The sequence below is a fragment of the Tiliqua scincoides genome, chromosome 2 (genome assembly GCF_035046505.1).
Source record: "Tiliqua scincoides isolate rTilSci1 chromosome 2, rTilSci1.hap2, whole genome shotgun sequence".
Taxonomy (NCBI): Eukaryota; Metazoa; Chordata; class Lepidosauria; order Squamata; family Scincidae; genus Tiliqua; species Tiliqua scincoides.
This window is the reverse complement of record NC_089822.1, coordinates 157,612,893-157,628,717: the sequence shown is the minus strand read 5'-3', so window position 1 is coordinate 157,628,717 and position 15,825 is coordinate 157,612,893. Positions and strand designations below refer to the sequence as shown.

Below are 15,825 nucleotides of genomic sequence, written 5' to 3'. Positions count from 1 at the left end.
TGTTACTCTTCCTTTTTACAGAGATTCTTCCATGTGTTGGGTCTGTGACCGTAAATAAAGAATGATGATGATTCTTCCATGGCAGCAAAACAATATTCAAAGCGGATATACCTTTCATTGCTGAGTTAAACTTAGAGCCCAATCCTAATCAGCTTTCCAGTGTTGATGCAGCCATGCCAATAGGGCATGCACTGCATCTTGTGGTGTGGCAGCACTCAGAGGCCACACTTGTTCCCTTACCTCAGGGCTGTATTGTGGCTGCATTGGTGCAGGACTGTTGGATAGGATTGGGCCTTTAAGGTGTTTTGTTTCAGTACAGCTGATTGTAAGAGAAAGTTAGACATGCTGAATCTTGCAGAACAATGTTGAATTCACCTTTTAGGATAGTATTTTGACTAAGCAATCTCTAGGGGACTCTCTCTGATTTGTCTTCATCTTGGTACTTTCAAGAAGCAAACCTCTTTCTCTTTTTCTCCACCTGGTGTTCCTTGCTTCCAGCATGCTTTGCTTGAGGAGCAGAAGTCAGTCATGCAGAAATGTGCTGAGGAGCGTCATAAGCTTGCTACAGAATGGTCAGAGTTCCATGTCCAGCAAAGGCTGAACAAGGAGCGTACAGAGCGGGAGGTTGACCGGGCTTTGCAGATTGACTCCCAGAGAGAAGGGGCCATCATGAGCCTTGCAAAGGTAAGAAACCCCAGTTTGATTTGAACTCACTGGGGTTTAGCTCTAGAATTTGCTTTCAGTATCAAAACTCATCCCTGGAACATATGGAGTAAAAAAAATGGGGTGGGGAATTTTTAACAAAAAATTTGAATGGCTTATAAAAACCTCATCATTAAAAGCTAAATAAAAATGGGGCAAGTAGAGAATCGTTTCTTGAAAACTGTCAGTCAAAGGATCCAGTGCTAAGCTCGGTAGATCTTATTCAAGAGAACTGTTCTGCTCCCAGAAATATAAGACAGCAAATCTTGGTGACTTCGTTTTCTAGGAACAAGCGGATCTGAAAATCAAAGCCAACGAGCTGAGGTCCAAGGAGGAGCAATTAGCTAGAGATCGGGAGATTCTAGAACATGAGAAACAGGAGCTGAGACTGGAAAAGGAAAGAGTTAATGCTGCTGCTTTGCATATCAAACAGAGGGTAGAAGAAGTGAAAAGTATGAGCAAGGTAGGAAAAGATTTACCCCTATATGTATCTTTTCTGTTGGTGCTAAGAAAAGCAGCAGAGGATGGAAGTCCAAGTTCAAATTTATTAGGTTGATCAGCACATAAGCCATACGCCTACTTATCTAAAATCTTACAACCAGAGTTTAAAACCACATAGAAACAAAATTTGGCTATATCCACAACACACTCTTTGCAAAGACTGCTTAACAGTAATTTCAATTTTAAAGAGTCCGAAAACATAGAACAGTGGTTCTCAGGCTTTTCAGCATGGGACCCACCGGAAGTGATGTCATTGACCTTGAAGTGGTGTCATGGCCAGAAGTGACATCATTGAGCAGGAAGTGACATCTTTGTTATGCCAGCACCAGAAGTGATGTCATCAAGCAGGAAGTGGCTTCCATAATGGATCAAAAGCAAAATCCTAAGCATGACTACTCAGAAATAAGTCCCCTTATAGTCAATGGGGCTTACTCCCAGGAAAGTGTGGATAGGATTGTAGCCATTGAGAGTGGCAGTCTCTCACTTGAACCCAGTCCTAGACATGTCTACTAAGAAGTACATCCATTCTAGTCAATGGGGCTTACCCCCAGGAAAGTGTGGCTAGGATTTTAGCCTGAGAGCCCAAGCCTAGGCATGCCTACTCAGAAGTAAGTCCCCTTATAGTCAATGGGGCTTACTCCCAGGAAAGTGTGGATAGGACTGTAGCCTTTGAGAGTAGCAGTCTTTCATTGAACCCAGTCCTAGGCATGCCTACGCAGAAGTACATCCATTCTAGTCAATGGGGCTTACGCCTAGGAAAGTGTGGATAGGACTGTAGCCCAACTCATCCCTTGCTAATTCTCACCCCCCCCCCAAAAGAGCAGCTACTGAGCGGGATGGGAAGCAATGAGTGAGGCAAGCCCCAAACTCATCTGAGCCAGGCAGCTCCAGGCACTTGGGGCGGAGGTGGCGGCTCTCCCGCTTCTCCCCCCTCCCTTCCCCCCTCAAACCGCTTTGGAGCCTTCTTCTCTCAGAAGGGTCCCGGCACTTTGGGTCAGCAGTCCCCTGCCTCTGCCACTCTCCCATCCTCTTGCTCGCCTGCCCGCAAGTCACTCCGAGCCTCCCTTCCAGGCCAGGCAGCGGTGGCTACTGGTGCTTGGGGAGGGCAACCCCTTCCTCCTCCTCTTCCCTCCCTGCCTGGATGCCTGCCGCTCACCTCCCTCCCCACAAGCTGCTCCAGAGCATCCGTTCCAGGCGGTAGTGGCTGCTGGTGCTTGGGGGGGCAGCCCCCTTCTTCCTTCTCCTCTTCCCTCCCTCCCTGCCTGCCTGCCACTTGCCCCCTGTCGCAAACTTAGGGGGGTTTGGGGTGCTCAGGGTTCTTGGTTTTTGAACCCTAAAGCCCTCAAGGCCCCCCTGTTCAGTAGTACTGCCACCACCCTGTATCTGCCAGTGCCTCAGTCCAGGGACACTGAGACCCTCTAGGCTTAATTCTATTCCTTGCAGGCACAGAGCTCTTTCTCCAATTTAAATCTCAGTCCTCAAATTACTAGACCTCAATGAGCACTTGGTAGCTTGCTGAACTGCTAGGCAGGATTCTGAACCTTTGTCCCCAACAGATAATGAAACAACTTAGTAAAAGAGATTTTAGTTTATTAAGTACATACGGTTACACACTCTACAATAAGGCAGCAAATGCTAGAGGCATAAACATCTAGAAAACGTATCAGCAATAAAATAATAAAGCTAACTGGCTATCTCTCACCTGGGTCACTTACACTTATAGATCTTTTAGCTCCAGGGCTACCTATGAGGCCAGGTGCCCATGATGGACAATGGAGTTCACACGCGTACAAGATGTTGCACCCAAAAACTCTGTTCAGGAAGGAACACCACACACACCCCCTGGGCACTCATTATTATACTTCCTTTACCCCTCCCAACTAGAGATCCACAGCTGCACTCCATCATGCTTGATAAGGTGCCCTTCTGTCTGCTAAGGTGCTAAACACTCCAATGGGTTGTAATTCTTGTTATCTGTCCTTTCTGGCCAGCAAAGGAGAGAGAACAATCCTTTTGTTTATTTACTCACATTTTTGCAGCTGGGAACTGCTAACAACTTCTAAGTTACACTGTCTTAATTTGGTTCAGGCTTCTACTGCCAACCTAGGCCTAACATGCACTTATTCATGACACCCCCCTCCCCACAAGCCGCTTTGGGGGAGCAGCCCCCTACCTCCTCCTCCTCTTCCTCCCTACCTTCCTCTCCCTGCGTGCCTGCCTGCCACTCGCCCTGCTCCCCACAAGCCGCTCTGGAGCCTCTGTTCCAGGTGGTGGCAGCGGCTGCTGGCACTTGGGGGGGCAGCCCCCTACCTCCTCCTCCCTCCTTCCATCCCTCTCTCTCCCCTTTCCTCCCTGCCTGCCTGCCAGCTGCTCGCCCCCCTCCCCACAAACTGCTCCAGAGTCTCCCTTCCAGGCGGCAGTGGTGGCTGCTGGCGCTTGGGGGAGCAGCCCCCTACCTCCTCCTCCTCCTCCTCCCTCCTTCCATCCCTCTCTCTCCCCTTCCCTCCCTGCCTGCTGCTCTCCTCCCTCCCCCACGCTGCTCTGGAGCCTTCCCTCTTAAGGCTCCTGGTGCCCTGAGGCGGCAATCACCCCACCTGTGCTGCTCTCATTCCCTCCGCCTGCAAGCCACTCGGTATTCATTTGCAGGCAGCGGCAGCACCATTGCCCCTTGCGGGATGCTTCCACCAGCTTCCAAGATGGCGGCACCCACACAGTTGCCAACTTCCAAGATGGCAGCGCACTGTTCTTTGCAACCCACTGGACATCAGGTCGCGACCCACCAAGTGGTTTGCGACCCACAGTTTGTGAAACACTGACATAGAAAATTTATGTATCCATTTCTTTAACAATCAATCTCTCCCTGCTGTATATTTTGGGTACTGGAAAAAGATATGCACCGGGGTGTCTAATTCAGTTAAGGGACAATCACAATAACGCTGCTCGGGAGGGATACTTTGAAAACGACCCTTCATTTGTGCAGTTGGTAAAGCATTACATCCTGCAATCATATAAGCACGCCTCAACTTGGGAACTGTCAATACATAAAAATAAATGGGTAAAGAAAATTTAGTGGGAAATTTAATTCCAAAATAAGAAGGGGAACATTTACGCTTAGCTTCCCTTAGACGGCAATCCCAATCTTGAATTAATAGCTTTTCAACAAGCAGCGAATGGCTTCTTCCACTGAATTTTTCTAGTGACTGTAGGCCCAGCTCACGTATTTTCATATTAATGTTGTTATGGATGGAAGTCATGATTCTGCATCCTTGTGTCCCGACAGCTGTCCTCCCAGAAATATGAAGAGGGAGAGAAAGCCCTCCTGGAGGCAAGGAAGGTGGAGTCAGAGCATCAGGCAAGACTGCGTTCAATGCAGCTGCAGATGGAACAACTCAAGCAGCAAGAGGAGTATCTGCACCAGGTACATTTATTTAAAATGTTTCTTGCCTACATTATTCCTTTTCCTAAAGCTGTTCCAGTACTTGGTTCTCTGTGTTCCACCATCCTGTCAGCATCAGAATCTGGATGGTCTGTATGAGAACGTTATGACCTGCCAGATCCATATGAAGGTGCTTTGTAAGGGGTCAGATCACTGATCTAGCCTGCAAAGTATTGTCTGCAATGACTTGGTAGCAGATCTTTCTCAGCCCTCCCTACAGGTCAACACTACCACCTCAGGGTTTGAGCCTGAGATCATCCACATGCAAACCACTGAGATATGGCCCAATTTTTACAAGTTGCTAGAAATCCTCTTTTAAAAAGCATTATGGGAGGGGTAATTAAAGGAAAACTGCTCAAAATGAAGAGTTTTGAGGAGATGACATGAAATCAGATGTGGATGCCACCAGAAAAGAGTGAGCTGATGTAACCCCCTTCTTGTGTGGGATCTGGGCCACAACATTTTGCACTGCCTGCAGCTCCTGCACCATTTTTAAGGATCAGTATTGGGAATGCAACAATATGGGTGATGGTGGCTAAACTGTGGTTCCTTAGGAAGGGGGATAGTTGTTGTATCAGGTATAATTGGTAAAAGCAAGCCCCTGGCCACAGCTGCTACCTGTTTTTTGAAGCAGCAAAGCTGGATTTGGGAGTTCTTAATAACATTGCAAATTACAGTACACCTGATAACCTGGAGGCAGAGGCAACACCTGAAAACTGGGTTCATAGAAAATATTGGCACAGTTGAAGATAGGTGAGAGCTAAATGTGCCACAGAGCCTCTGACCACTTCTTTCTCTTTCTTCCTCCAATTGAACTGGAGCAGGAGCATCTAAATTTGACTCACCAGCGAAAGCAGCTTGAACAGCTGCGGGAGATCTTGCCAAGCAATCCACTGCTATTCCCAACCATGCCCCAAGCACCATTGTCGGGAGTTCCAGCCAACATAATCTCCAACACACACTGTAAGTAGCCATATGGCCACTATGAATCCCTTTGGGAGTGTTACTGATTGAAAAAAAATGTGGGTAAAGATGCAAGCTTCTTATTTCTTGTATCTGCAAGAGACTTTGTGTGTCAGCAGCCTTGGTGCTCCTGTAAGGCTGAGAGATAAGGACTTGTCATTGACTATCTAGTGAGCTTCATAGCTGAAGTGGTATGTGAACCTGGGTTTCCAACCTCCATTATTGTCACTGCACTGCCCTGGCTCTCAAGATATAAAACAGAGGACTACCAAAGGACAGTTAAATAGTAAGAAAAGATTTTCAGCAAATCTCACTTTAAGACACCTTTAAAGCAACTTTTAAAGCAACCTTAAAAAAAAAAATTCTCATACATCTCAAGCTTGCTTTTCAAGTAATCCAGTGAAAAATCAAGGAACAGAAGCAGAACTCTAAAAATTTTTCAATCTAGTGGTTGCATGGCCCCTTTGATCTTTAGCAGCCCCTAACTCTAGAATATAATAAACAGGCATGCCCCCATATCCATTGGGATTTCATTCCGGAACTCCTCAGGAACTCCTCAGGGATACTTGAATCCACATATATGGGGACACCGCCCCCCACCCTCCGGAGGCAAGAGCAGCAAAGTCCCCCTCACTTCCAGTGGTTCTGAGCCTAGAGAGGCCGTGCACATCTCCCCGCAGCCTCTGCTGGGATCGGCATGACTGAAATAAAGGGAAAAAATGTCACTTTTTTCAAAGCTGGAAGTGACATTTTTATGCCTCTAAAAGGCATTAAGAGGGTAAGGGAAACCCTGGAGGGCTTCTCTAGGCCTCTCTATGACATTAAAAATATCACTTCTGGTTTTGATGAAAAGACTGGAAGTCACATTTTTTCCCTTATTTCAGTCTTTCTGAGGCTGGCAGACGCTGTGGGTGGACGTGTGCAGCCTCTGCTGGGGTCAGAAGACCCTCTGGAAGTGAAGAGATCTCTGTTCCCATTTGCCTCCAGAGGGAGTGTGGGCCCCACAGATCCCATATCTGCTGATAAATGAAACTATGGGTATGGGATCCGCAGATACAGAGACCCCCCCCCCCTGTAATTTGTTCTCTCCAATTAACATGTGAGATCATATCTGACTTGAGGGCATTCAGGTTGTGACATTCCCTATATAGGCTCTGTCATTCTTTTCTCAAAAGAAACTTGAAGTGTCTCTGTAGGTACCACTTATCTGTTGTAACAGTACCGGCTTTTATTTTCTATCCAGACATGTCTGTTCCTGTTCTTGATCTGCCTAAAGCCAACCCTGGAGCTTCCCAACGCCTTCCAAGAACAGAACCGGCAGACCTTTATGCCAAGCTGGTGTTGCACAAGCTTACAGCGGAACGGGTAAGACTGAATGCCACAGTACCTGAGCTACCATGGAGGGGCCCACCTCTCTTGCACAGTCAAAACATGTTTGGATTGAAGCTATCAAAAATCATTTCCAAGACAGATGCTTAATTCTCTCTCAGAAACTGTCTGGGTGATTTCATATCCATTTACACCATGCATGTGTCTATGTGAATGTCTTGTTCCATGTTCAAGTGTGGAAGAAGTCATAATCTCACTGCGGAATCCAATTGTATAGGAATATAAGGACGCTGCAGCTCAGTGCAAACATACTGTTTCTGATCTCCTGACTACCAGATTGGGAACATCCCATTTGCTCAGGCATTCCTTCCATTCCCTTTTTCCCCACTCATGTGTGAGTTCCTGTCTCTCTTTTCAGGGGAGGGACTGTAACTCAGTGGAAGAGCACGTGCTTTACGCGATTCAGTTCCTGTCAGGATCTCTAGCTAGAACAGAGATAAATTCTTGTCTGAAACTCTGGAGCGCTATTCCTGGTCAGTGTCAACAATACCAATGAATTGACTCCATATATAGCACCTTCTTGTTTTCTACAGCTAACCATGATGTAGTGTTTCATGTATACCAGTCCAGTGTTAATGGTAACCATGGTTTGTCATTTCTAACAATGGCTGCAGAGTCCAGTTTAAAACTTGATTAGCATTAACATAAATGCAGATCTAACACACTATGGCTAGCTTTGAAACAGGTAAGAACACATGCAAGAGAGGAGGAAAGAGTACATGATCCCAGTGGGTCACTCCCAGTATTCTGCACCAAGTTACAAGATTAATCACAATACATCTGCATCAGGCTTGTGTAAATTTCCTGATAGTTTCACTCAACTTACCCATTGCCTACTTGTATTTGGCTCAGTCTCAGTCAAAGCATTGTATGTTTAACTGAAGAGCTCTGTGTAGGTTACAAAATGTGCATGGACTTGGTAAAAAGAAGGGTAGCATCTTGACTTTGTGACACTCACCCACTCATACAGCCTCTGTATTCTTCCATCAATGATTTTTTTCATTCTCTATTTTTCTCTTCTGCCCCTTCTTGCTTATAGGATCATGATTTCTTGGAAGAAGAGCAGTTCTTCTTAGAAACCTTGAAGAATGCTTCCTACAAGACTTCTTCCCAATCAGTATGAAGGCTGATGAGTCTTGGGCTGATGCTATATGTAATAAAGATGAATTTTGCAAGTTCAGACTGTTAAAAAAATCCTTGTGGGGGAAAAAATCAAATGTAAAATCCTATTTTGGCAGAATTTACATTTTGTGAAATTAAAAACAGTTTTCTGCAAGTTTTTATTTTGCCAGACAGCCCTTTTGTTGTTGCTGAAACTCTGTGCTGCTCTTAGCTTTGGGGCATATTCTATTTTGGCATCATGTTACATCTGCAACCCCCATAACCTTCTTCCATTCCACATAGGAGCTTTTCCTCTAGTATGAGAGCTGAAATAGCCCACTAAGGTTGCAATCCAAAGACGACTTCTGTCAGTGTCATTCCTCCTCCAGTCCTGCCCTTCCCACTTGCACACTCTAGTATAGTTGTCCTGTGGGTTACAGAGAATGAAACTCTGTCCTTTTTCAGTTAGAGCCCATTATCTGCCTCCCACACTGCTTTTCTGAATGAGTGCACCTTATTTTCGTGGCATTTTCTAATCCACAGATGGCTTATCACATGATCAAAGCCACAGCTAACAAGTTCTCATTATTGTATCATGTTACCTGAGGAAATTATTGCATATTGTATACGTATGGTGGTCCAGTAAGTCAATGGTTCCCTAATTTTTAAACATTGGGAACTACCTAAAAAGGTTTCAGCTTACCAGCCACTCAAGCCTCTGTGACTATAATGGTGATTGGGCAGTAGTGCACCCTCCCCCAGTAGCACATTGTTTAACCCTTGATGCACATAGCCTAATCTGCCTGCCAGTTTGTGGACCACCCAGAACTGGGTCATGATCTATTGGTGGGCCCTAGACACACAGTTTAGCAATGATTTACTGCAGTGGTTCCCAGACTCCAAAAAGGAGGGCAGAGAGAACACAGCAGCACAAACCACTGTATCCAATGACACATCCTCCAGAAAACAGAGCTCAAGCACGAAACATCTGACAAGCATTGCTATTTCTGTCTGCAATTTTGAAACCTTTTAGCCTTATATTTCATGCTAATAACTTTCAGAAAATCTCAGAAGTTTTATATGAGAATGACGTAGTCAATACACAGGGGTGTCCATTCCAGGTGGCCAGAGGCAGCCAGAGAAGACCTTCTCCCCCATCCCCACTTCCAAGGAGTATTTTTATTTATCAGGGTATTTGGATATCACCTTTCCACCACCAAAGAGTTCCAAGCAGTTCTCATTCAGTTTAAAAATGGTTCAGCTTTAAGAAGCACAGCAGCCAGTGGTTCCCACCTTGCTCACTGTCTTCTTCTGCAACTGATTTTTTTGCAGGAAAGTCCATAATTCAGCTTTTAAGAGCACAGCAGACAGGTAGAAATGGAAGTTCCTGCTTTACCATCCTCCTCCTCCACCAAAAGCACTTGGTTGATGTGCTCTAGACCAGGGGTGTCAAACCTTTTTCATAACAAGGGCTGAATAGCATTCATGATGCCTGCTGAGGGCTGGAAGTGATGTCATTAAATAGGCCATAACCAAAAATAAGCACTTTTTCTAACTTAGGAACTCATTAGCTGCAAATGACAAAGAAAATATGGAAATCTTGATCATATTTCAAGATAAAGGAGAGCCCAATTTTCATGTGGGCTGCCCTTTCAGCAGTAACACATCAGCACTGTTCAGCAGCTAAGAGCCTGAGGGCCAGATAAAAAGCTTCTGCAGGCCGCATCCAGCCCCCGGGCCTTAAGTTTGACACCCCTGCTCTAGACCATGCAACTAAACGGGGGTCAAGCAATACTCCCCCCCCCCAACTTTCAAAAAGAAAAAAAATTAGGTTGTGTATTTGGCCCTGTGCAGCTAAACTGGGTCTTGGCAATACAGCAGTCAAATTCCTCCCAAACAGGATCATGGTGAAACTCTTTCTAGCCAGGATTTCTGCAAGGGAGTGCAGAACCCAATACTATGCCTGTCTACTCAGTAGTAAGTCCCATTATAGTCAATGGAGCTTACTCCCAGGAAAGTGTGGACAGCCTTGCAGCCTGAGACAGAGACCCACTTCTTAGAATGACCATCTGTCATTCACCCAACAGAAGTGGGTTTTTTAGCAAAATACATACAAAAAAGAATTCACGTGTTTGGATGTCTTCCAAAAAGCACACAAATCAGTTAGGTCTAACATCAGATTTTTATTTATCCATCTCATTTTTACTTTAAATACAGTTATTTTATATCAAAACAAACAAAATCAAACCTGAGGGCAATGACCCTTTGTGGTAATGCATGATGTAATGACCTGTCTTCCATCCATGTTCACCTGGAAAGCAAAAGCAAGAATGGTCATTTTGAGGAGCAGAAGGTAAGTCAGAAACTTTGCCCCTAAAACCCTGCACCGATTTTCCCTAAATGTCTGGTAGCCGAAACTTACTTCTCCTGAAGGAATGCTGGAGCCAGCCTTTCCTGATATACCAAGAGATGAACTTTTTACAACTCCTTTAACAGGAATTATCTGTTCTCTTACATGAGTCACTGATATGGGCTTGCCTAACAATTGGAAGGGAACAGAGACTAGTGACTCCTAAACAGATAGAAGAAGCAGTTTCATCTGACAGTGGGGCATTCTACTAAGTTTTTCCAACAGATGCAACGGAATCATTACTTGCAATGAAGGGATGCAGCACAATACCCAGTCCAGTCAAGATGAAGCTGGAAGAAGGCAACATGAGGGAAGAAAGAGCTGTGCAGCAGCAACATGCTCTGCAGGTGAGTACTCTGGGCCCATTCCCACTTGGAATCACTTGCAGCATACTATTGAGAGCCCCAGAACAGTTTGGGAATTACTGCCCTCAGCAGACAGCAATGTATTTGTCTAGAAACCAGCATCAGGCAAATTACTGCCACTTTACATACCACAATTGTGTCAAAACATAGATACAAGAGACCATTTAAGTAGGATCTATGACCAAACTGATCAAGTGAGCCTAGATCTCAGTTCCAACAACATATTATAAAGCTTCTGCATGAGACACCTGGGCATCTAAAGTTAGGGAGTGCTACAAAATGTTATAGTTGTGAACAAATGTTGGTGACCTTTACAGAAGAGTTCCAAGACTGCACACAAGGGCTCTCTGTGCCAAGGTGGCCAGTTAGTTTAGCACTCTAAGAAGGAAGGCAACCAAAACTGATATGCTGCCTGTGGAATTCTAGAGTGCACAGCTCAAAATGGTTCAAGCCCACAGAACTAAGTTAGGCCCAGCTCAACTGGATGAGCATTCTTAACCCTCTTCCCCACTCCGATCAGAGGAAGCAACTCCTGGAAGACTGTACAGTTGGCTTCATTTCTCATGCTGTGACTTTATTCTTATGCAGAGTCATGGCAGAGTTGCAGTGATTCTGCAACTGCCAATTTTTGGAGACCCTGAAGAAATTGAAGATGGATAGTCTCATGTCTCCACCATCAGTGTTTTCGTGCCCCAAGATCCTGTACTTAGTAAAAATCTGTTCATCGTGCAGCTGATTAGAGGAGCAGCATGTCTGTTGGGGCTGACCCTAAATGAAGCTGGTACTATCAAATCCAGTCTTTGGCCACTCAAGCTTTCTTCAAGCCTACTATCGAATTTACTCCAAGACATACTTAAAAATTCATCTTTGCATATATGAAAATAAGACATTCCAAGACACATTTAGCTTAAAAGCCATTTGGTAAAAGAAAGAAGAACCTGTAAGTCATGTGGCAACACACAGGTGAAATCTAATGTACCTAACCTCCCCCTCCCCCATCTGCTGCACAACTTGTAATTTAAGCATATAAATACATGCTTTTTAATTCCTCCAAATGTGTCTAGATCATCATTCATCATTGTAATCCTTCAGTCTCGGAAGGTATCACGCTCTGAAAAGTGGTGCTGGAACAGTGTCTAGCGTGGCTGAAAAGGCAAATTCAGGAATGACAATCCCTTCCACACTGGGAGCAAACGTAGTCTGTCGCTGGTGTGTCTCCCTGGCTATGGACCTTCCTTCTTTGCCTCAAGTCTGTTGGGCAAGTGTCTCTTCAAACTGGGAGAGGCTATGCTGCACAATCTGTCTCCAAGGGAAATCAGATACTCACCCTTGAGATGGTGCAGAATAAGTAGCCATTTTCTGTCCAATTTTTCTACAATCTGCACCTACAAGGAATACTACTTCATCACCAACATAGTCTCATTTCAAAGCAATCACTGTTCATTGCACATTAGAATATATTTACACACATGCCAGGTAAAGCCTCCTGAAATCACTGCTAAGATTCGCATGATAAATAAAAGAACTTTGCTTCACCAGGGTGTTAGCTAGTCACCAACAGAGACTCCCTGTTTGCAGCTCTCTGGCATGCCATGGGGTGAAGTCAACCTCAAGACAAATTTGGAACAGTCACAAGATTTGAGCTACATATGGCCAAGACAGGACTCCTATACACACTTACTACAAATCAGGTCCCATCGAAATCAATAGCATTTCTGAGTAAACATTTAAAAGTTAGAAAAAGGAAGTGAGTCGATACATTTTTGGCTCTACAGTGACCATCTAGAGCAGGGATGGGCAAACCCCAGCCTGGGGGCCATTTGCAGGATCCCTCAATCTGTCCCACAGGGAGACCCCAGTCTCCAATGAGCCTCTGCCTGTCGGAGACTGTTGGAGCTGTGATAATCCACAACTGCCAGTCGTGACCGCCAGACATGAGCTGTGGGCTCATGTGAGTTAGAGTGAAGCCTTTTATAGTCTCCATGTGTTTTCTGCTTTTCCCTGGGCATTATTTTAACATCCCATTGCCTCTGAACAACTTATGTTTCCATGTTTTTCTGGTTTGACCTGTATGTTTTCACTGTGCAAGAGGTGTGTGGCAAGCAGTTCATAGTTCTCATGTGATTCCACATGCCTGTATTATAGTTCTCATGTGTATTAGAAATAAGCTTAGTAAAATTCATTTATTCATAAAAATTCCATATCTAATATATTCATTTAAGTAAATTTATTCAAATTTGAAATAGAAATTAGTCCTTTTTCCCAGCTCCCAACACAGTGTCAAAGAGATGATGTGGCCCTCCTGCCAAAATGTTTGCCCATCTGTCTAATCTAGAGTAAGTGATAAACACCTAGCCAAGTATTTCTCTCTATTCGTTGTTTTTTAAACCAGGGGACAATCAGGATACCTAAATTAAACAGAGTTCAATATGGTTTTAAGTCACAATGAATCTGTATGCAGTATCATACATGACCATCAGGCTGCTGTTAGAATGCTCACACCTGCTACTGCATAGGGCAGACCCCAGAAAGGAGAGTGCCAGTTCATTTATCTAGGGCAAGGACAGGCTAACTGGTATAAAGCTGGACCCAGACAGGCCCCAGTACTCAGCAGCCACTTCCCAGCCCAGAGGTATTTTGCTAGCAGTTACTTCTTAAAATCTGACCTACCGCTCTAGCCATACAAATGCATTACCTCAAAGAAAAAAACTGTCCTGTCTCCAGACAAGAGGTTGGCTTCTTCACACTGAAGTGGGAGTCATCACTAGGGTGGAGCGCAGCAAGAGAGATAAACAGAACTCCAGGACCAGCAAAGCAACGGCTGTCAAGGAAGCAGAAACATTTACCTGTCAGAAATAAAGGCACAACACACCCATCCTTCCTTTTGACAGAAGAGATTCTCTCTCCATCCACTGCCAAGGGCCCCACGCACTGCAGAGTATACCTTAGACTGGTGGCATAGCTGCAGAGGGGTGGAGTGCTCAGTCTGGCAGGGAGCCTCAGCAGGGTGAGCAAACAGCCCCTCCCTTCAGAGCCATTCCCAGCGAGGGGGGGGAGCAAAACGGAGCCATGCAGGGAGGAGAGAGAGCCGTACAGCTCCGTTTTGCTCCCCCTCCCCGCCAGGAATGGCTCCGAAGGGAGGGGCTGCTTGCCCATCCTGCTGAGGCTCCCCGCCAGCTGAGCGCTCCGCCCCCTGCAGCTACGCCACCGCCTTAGACCCACCTGCACTTCAGAACATACTTGTGGGAGAGAAACACTGAGGTCAAACACACAGCTCAGCCCCGGGGGGGGGGTCTGTTCTCCTCACTGCTGAAGGCCTCACTGAGAGTCTCCACTCAGTCCAGGGACCACATGCCTGCCTCAGGCCCCGGCAAGCTCAGTCTCCCCTCAGCTGTAGGCCTCGAAGGGCGCCTGGCCAGGCAGAACGGAGCTGCCTGCAAGCAGACTCTAGGGTCGCTCTGAGTGCATGTAAGTCAGCGGAGGCGCAGCTGGGGCCCTGGAGAGACCTCACCGCTCCACCCCGCCCGCGGGCTTGTTGCTCGCATGCCCTCCATTTCATCTGCGGGTCTCGCCTCCAGTAAGCCCGCCCCCACGGCTTCACGAGCTTCTGGGACGGACGGCCGTTCCTACAAGTCCCGCCCATCCACCTTGAGATCGGCTGCTTCGGCGGAAGGGAGACGGACCCAGCGCAAAGGCCAAGTCCCGCGAGAGTTGAGGCGCCGCGTCGAATGAGTTGCCACGGCAACGGGGACGTGGCCTAGCTGCCTGTCAGTCACTCGTTTCGAACTCGGGGGCGTGCAGCCTCAGCCAGTCAGTGGCCGCGAGAGGGCCTTTCCTCACACTGGGCACCTCTATGTCCCCGCGCTGGGCCTGTGTGATCTTTACTGTGATGATATGCATGTGATGGTTCTTTTCCATTAAGGAGACACGTGCTCCTTATTTGAGCTGCCACTTACAGCCCAATCCTATGTGTCTACTCTGAAGTAAGTCCCATTAGAGTCAATAATTTTATTTAAAATGGGGGTGAAAGACATGGATTGGGTGTCAGAATACAAGATAGTGTCTGTATTAAGAGAAGAGGCAGCTGCGAGGAGAGTTGGATTTATCCATGAAGAATAAAGCAGACATAGATAGGTTTTTCTGCTGTCTCCCACCTTCCATGCAGGCCTCTTTCCCAAAGCCTGACCAAAATATAGATGCTTACGAAGGCTGTCTGCTTCTGAAGACTGTCATGCAAGGGTCACTCACAGCTGACATGCTGGGCTTGCCTGAATAAATGGCACCTTAAGATGCTGAGGGCACAATCCTATCCTATCCAACTTTCCAGCACCAGTGCAGCCCCAAGGTAAAGGAACAAATGTTCCCATACCTTGAGGAAGCCTCTGCAACTGCCTTCCCGCCTCAGGATGCAGTGCATGCCATACCCCATTGGCACAGCAGCACCGGCGCTGGAAAATTGGATGGGATTGGGCCCAAAGTTGGCAGCCAGAGCTAATGAATAAGGTGCAAAAGTCAATAATTTCCCATAAAATCAAGCACTTATTTTGTGTGAACTTATTTTTGTGTGTGAGCTCCATTGAGCTCAGTGAGACTTACATCTGAGTAAACATGTACTGATTAAGAGCCCAACCCTATGCATGTCTACTCCAAAGTAAGTCCCAGTATAGTCAATGGGGCTCACTTTCAGGGAAATGTAAATTGGATTGTAGCCTGACAGCCCCATCCTATGCATGTCTACTCAGAAGTAAGTCCCATCATAGTCAATGGGGCTTACTCCCAGGAAAGCATGGATAGCATTGGGCTGTAAGGCTGCAATCCTATCCGCACTTACTTGGGAGTAAATCCCATTGACTACAATGAGACTTACTTCTGAGTAGACACGTATAGGCTTGTGCCCTCATTGGAGGCACAAAAAGACTTTGGTATTGCTCAGTATGTAGGTAGTTTGTGGGTGGTTA

The 15,825-nt window shown here is 46.1% G+C and overlaps 1 protein-coding gene, 1 long non-coding RNA gene and 1 other non-coding gene across 12 annotated transcripts in view; 1 reads left to right on the top strand and 2 right to left on the bottom strand.

Moving 5' to 3' along the window:
• Nucleotides 1-8,270, top strand: part of FBF1 (Fas binding factor 1) — a 37,283-nt gene extending 29,013 nt beyond the window's left edge. For 3 of the 7 annotated variants that reach the window (XM_066613781.1, XM_066613778.1, XM_066613782.1), the window contains 6 exons: nucleotides 499-684; nucleotides 989-1,165; nucleotides 4,484-4,621; nucleotides 5,461-5,602; nucleotides 6,846-6,967; nucleotides 7,350-8,010. In XM_066613781.1, the coding sequence (XP_066469878.1) occupies nucleotides 499-684; nucleotides 989-1,165; nucleotides 4,484-4,621; nucleotides 5,461-5,602; nucleotides 6,846-6,967; nucleotides 7,350-7,487 (903 nt within the window). In that variant the 3' untranslated portion in view covers nucleotides 7,488-8,010. Of the gene's footprint in view, nucleotides 1-498; nucleotides 685-988; nucleotides 1,166-4,483; nucleotides 4,622-5,460; nucleotides 5,603-6,845; nucleotides 6,968-7,349; nucleotides 8,011-8,030 lie in introns of those variants that run through there. The other 4 variants (XM_066613780.1, XM_066613784.1, XM_066613783.1 and 1 more) reach the window with 4 other exon arrangements.
• On the bottom strand, nucleotides 3,729-14,518 carry LOC136639519 (uncharacterized). Of its 4 annotated transcripts, XR_010793691.1 has the most exons (6): nucleotides 14,379-14,518; nucleotides 13,563-13,688; nucleotides 12,195-12,252; nucleotides 10,341-10,403; nucleotides 7,950-8,138; nucleotides 3,729-4,522 (listed from the first exon to the last, which is right to left on the bottom strand). It is a non-coding gene; the product is annotated as an uncharacterized lncRNA (long non-coding RNA). The 4 variants fall into 4 exon arrangements; XR_010793690.1 differs by lacking the exons at nucleotides 3,729-4,522; nucleotides 7,950-8,138 and having other exon boundaries at nucleotides 10,261-10,403; nucleotides 14,379-14,513; XR_010793692.1 differs by lacking the exons at nucleotides 3,729-4,522; nucleotides 7,950-8,138; nucleotides 14,379-14,518 and adding an exon at nucleotides 14,090-14,371 and having other exon boundaries at nucleotides 10,261-10,403.
• On the bottom strand, nucleotides 13,317-13,497 carry LOC136643416 (small Cajal body-specific RNA 16). The gene has a single exon (XR_010794018.1). It is a non-coding gene; the product is annotated as a small Cajal body-specific RNA 16 (non-coding RNA).
• Nucleotides 14,519-15,825: the final 1,307 nt, after the last annotated feature.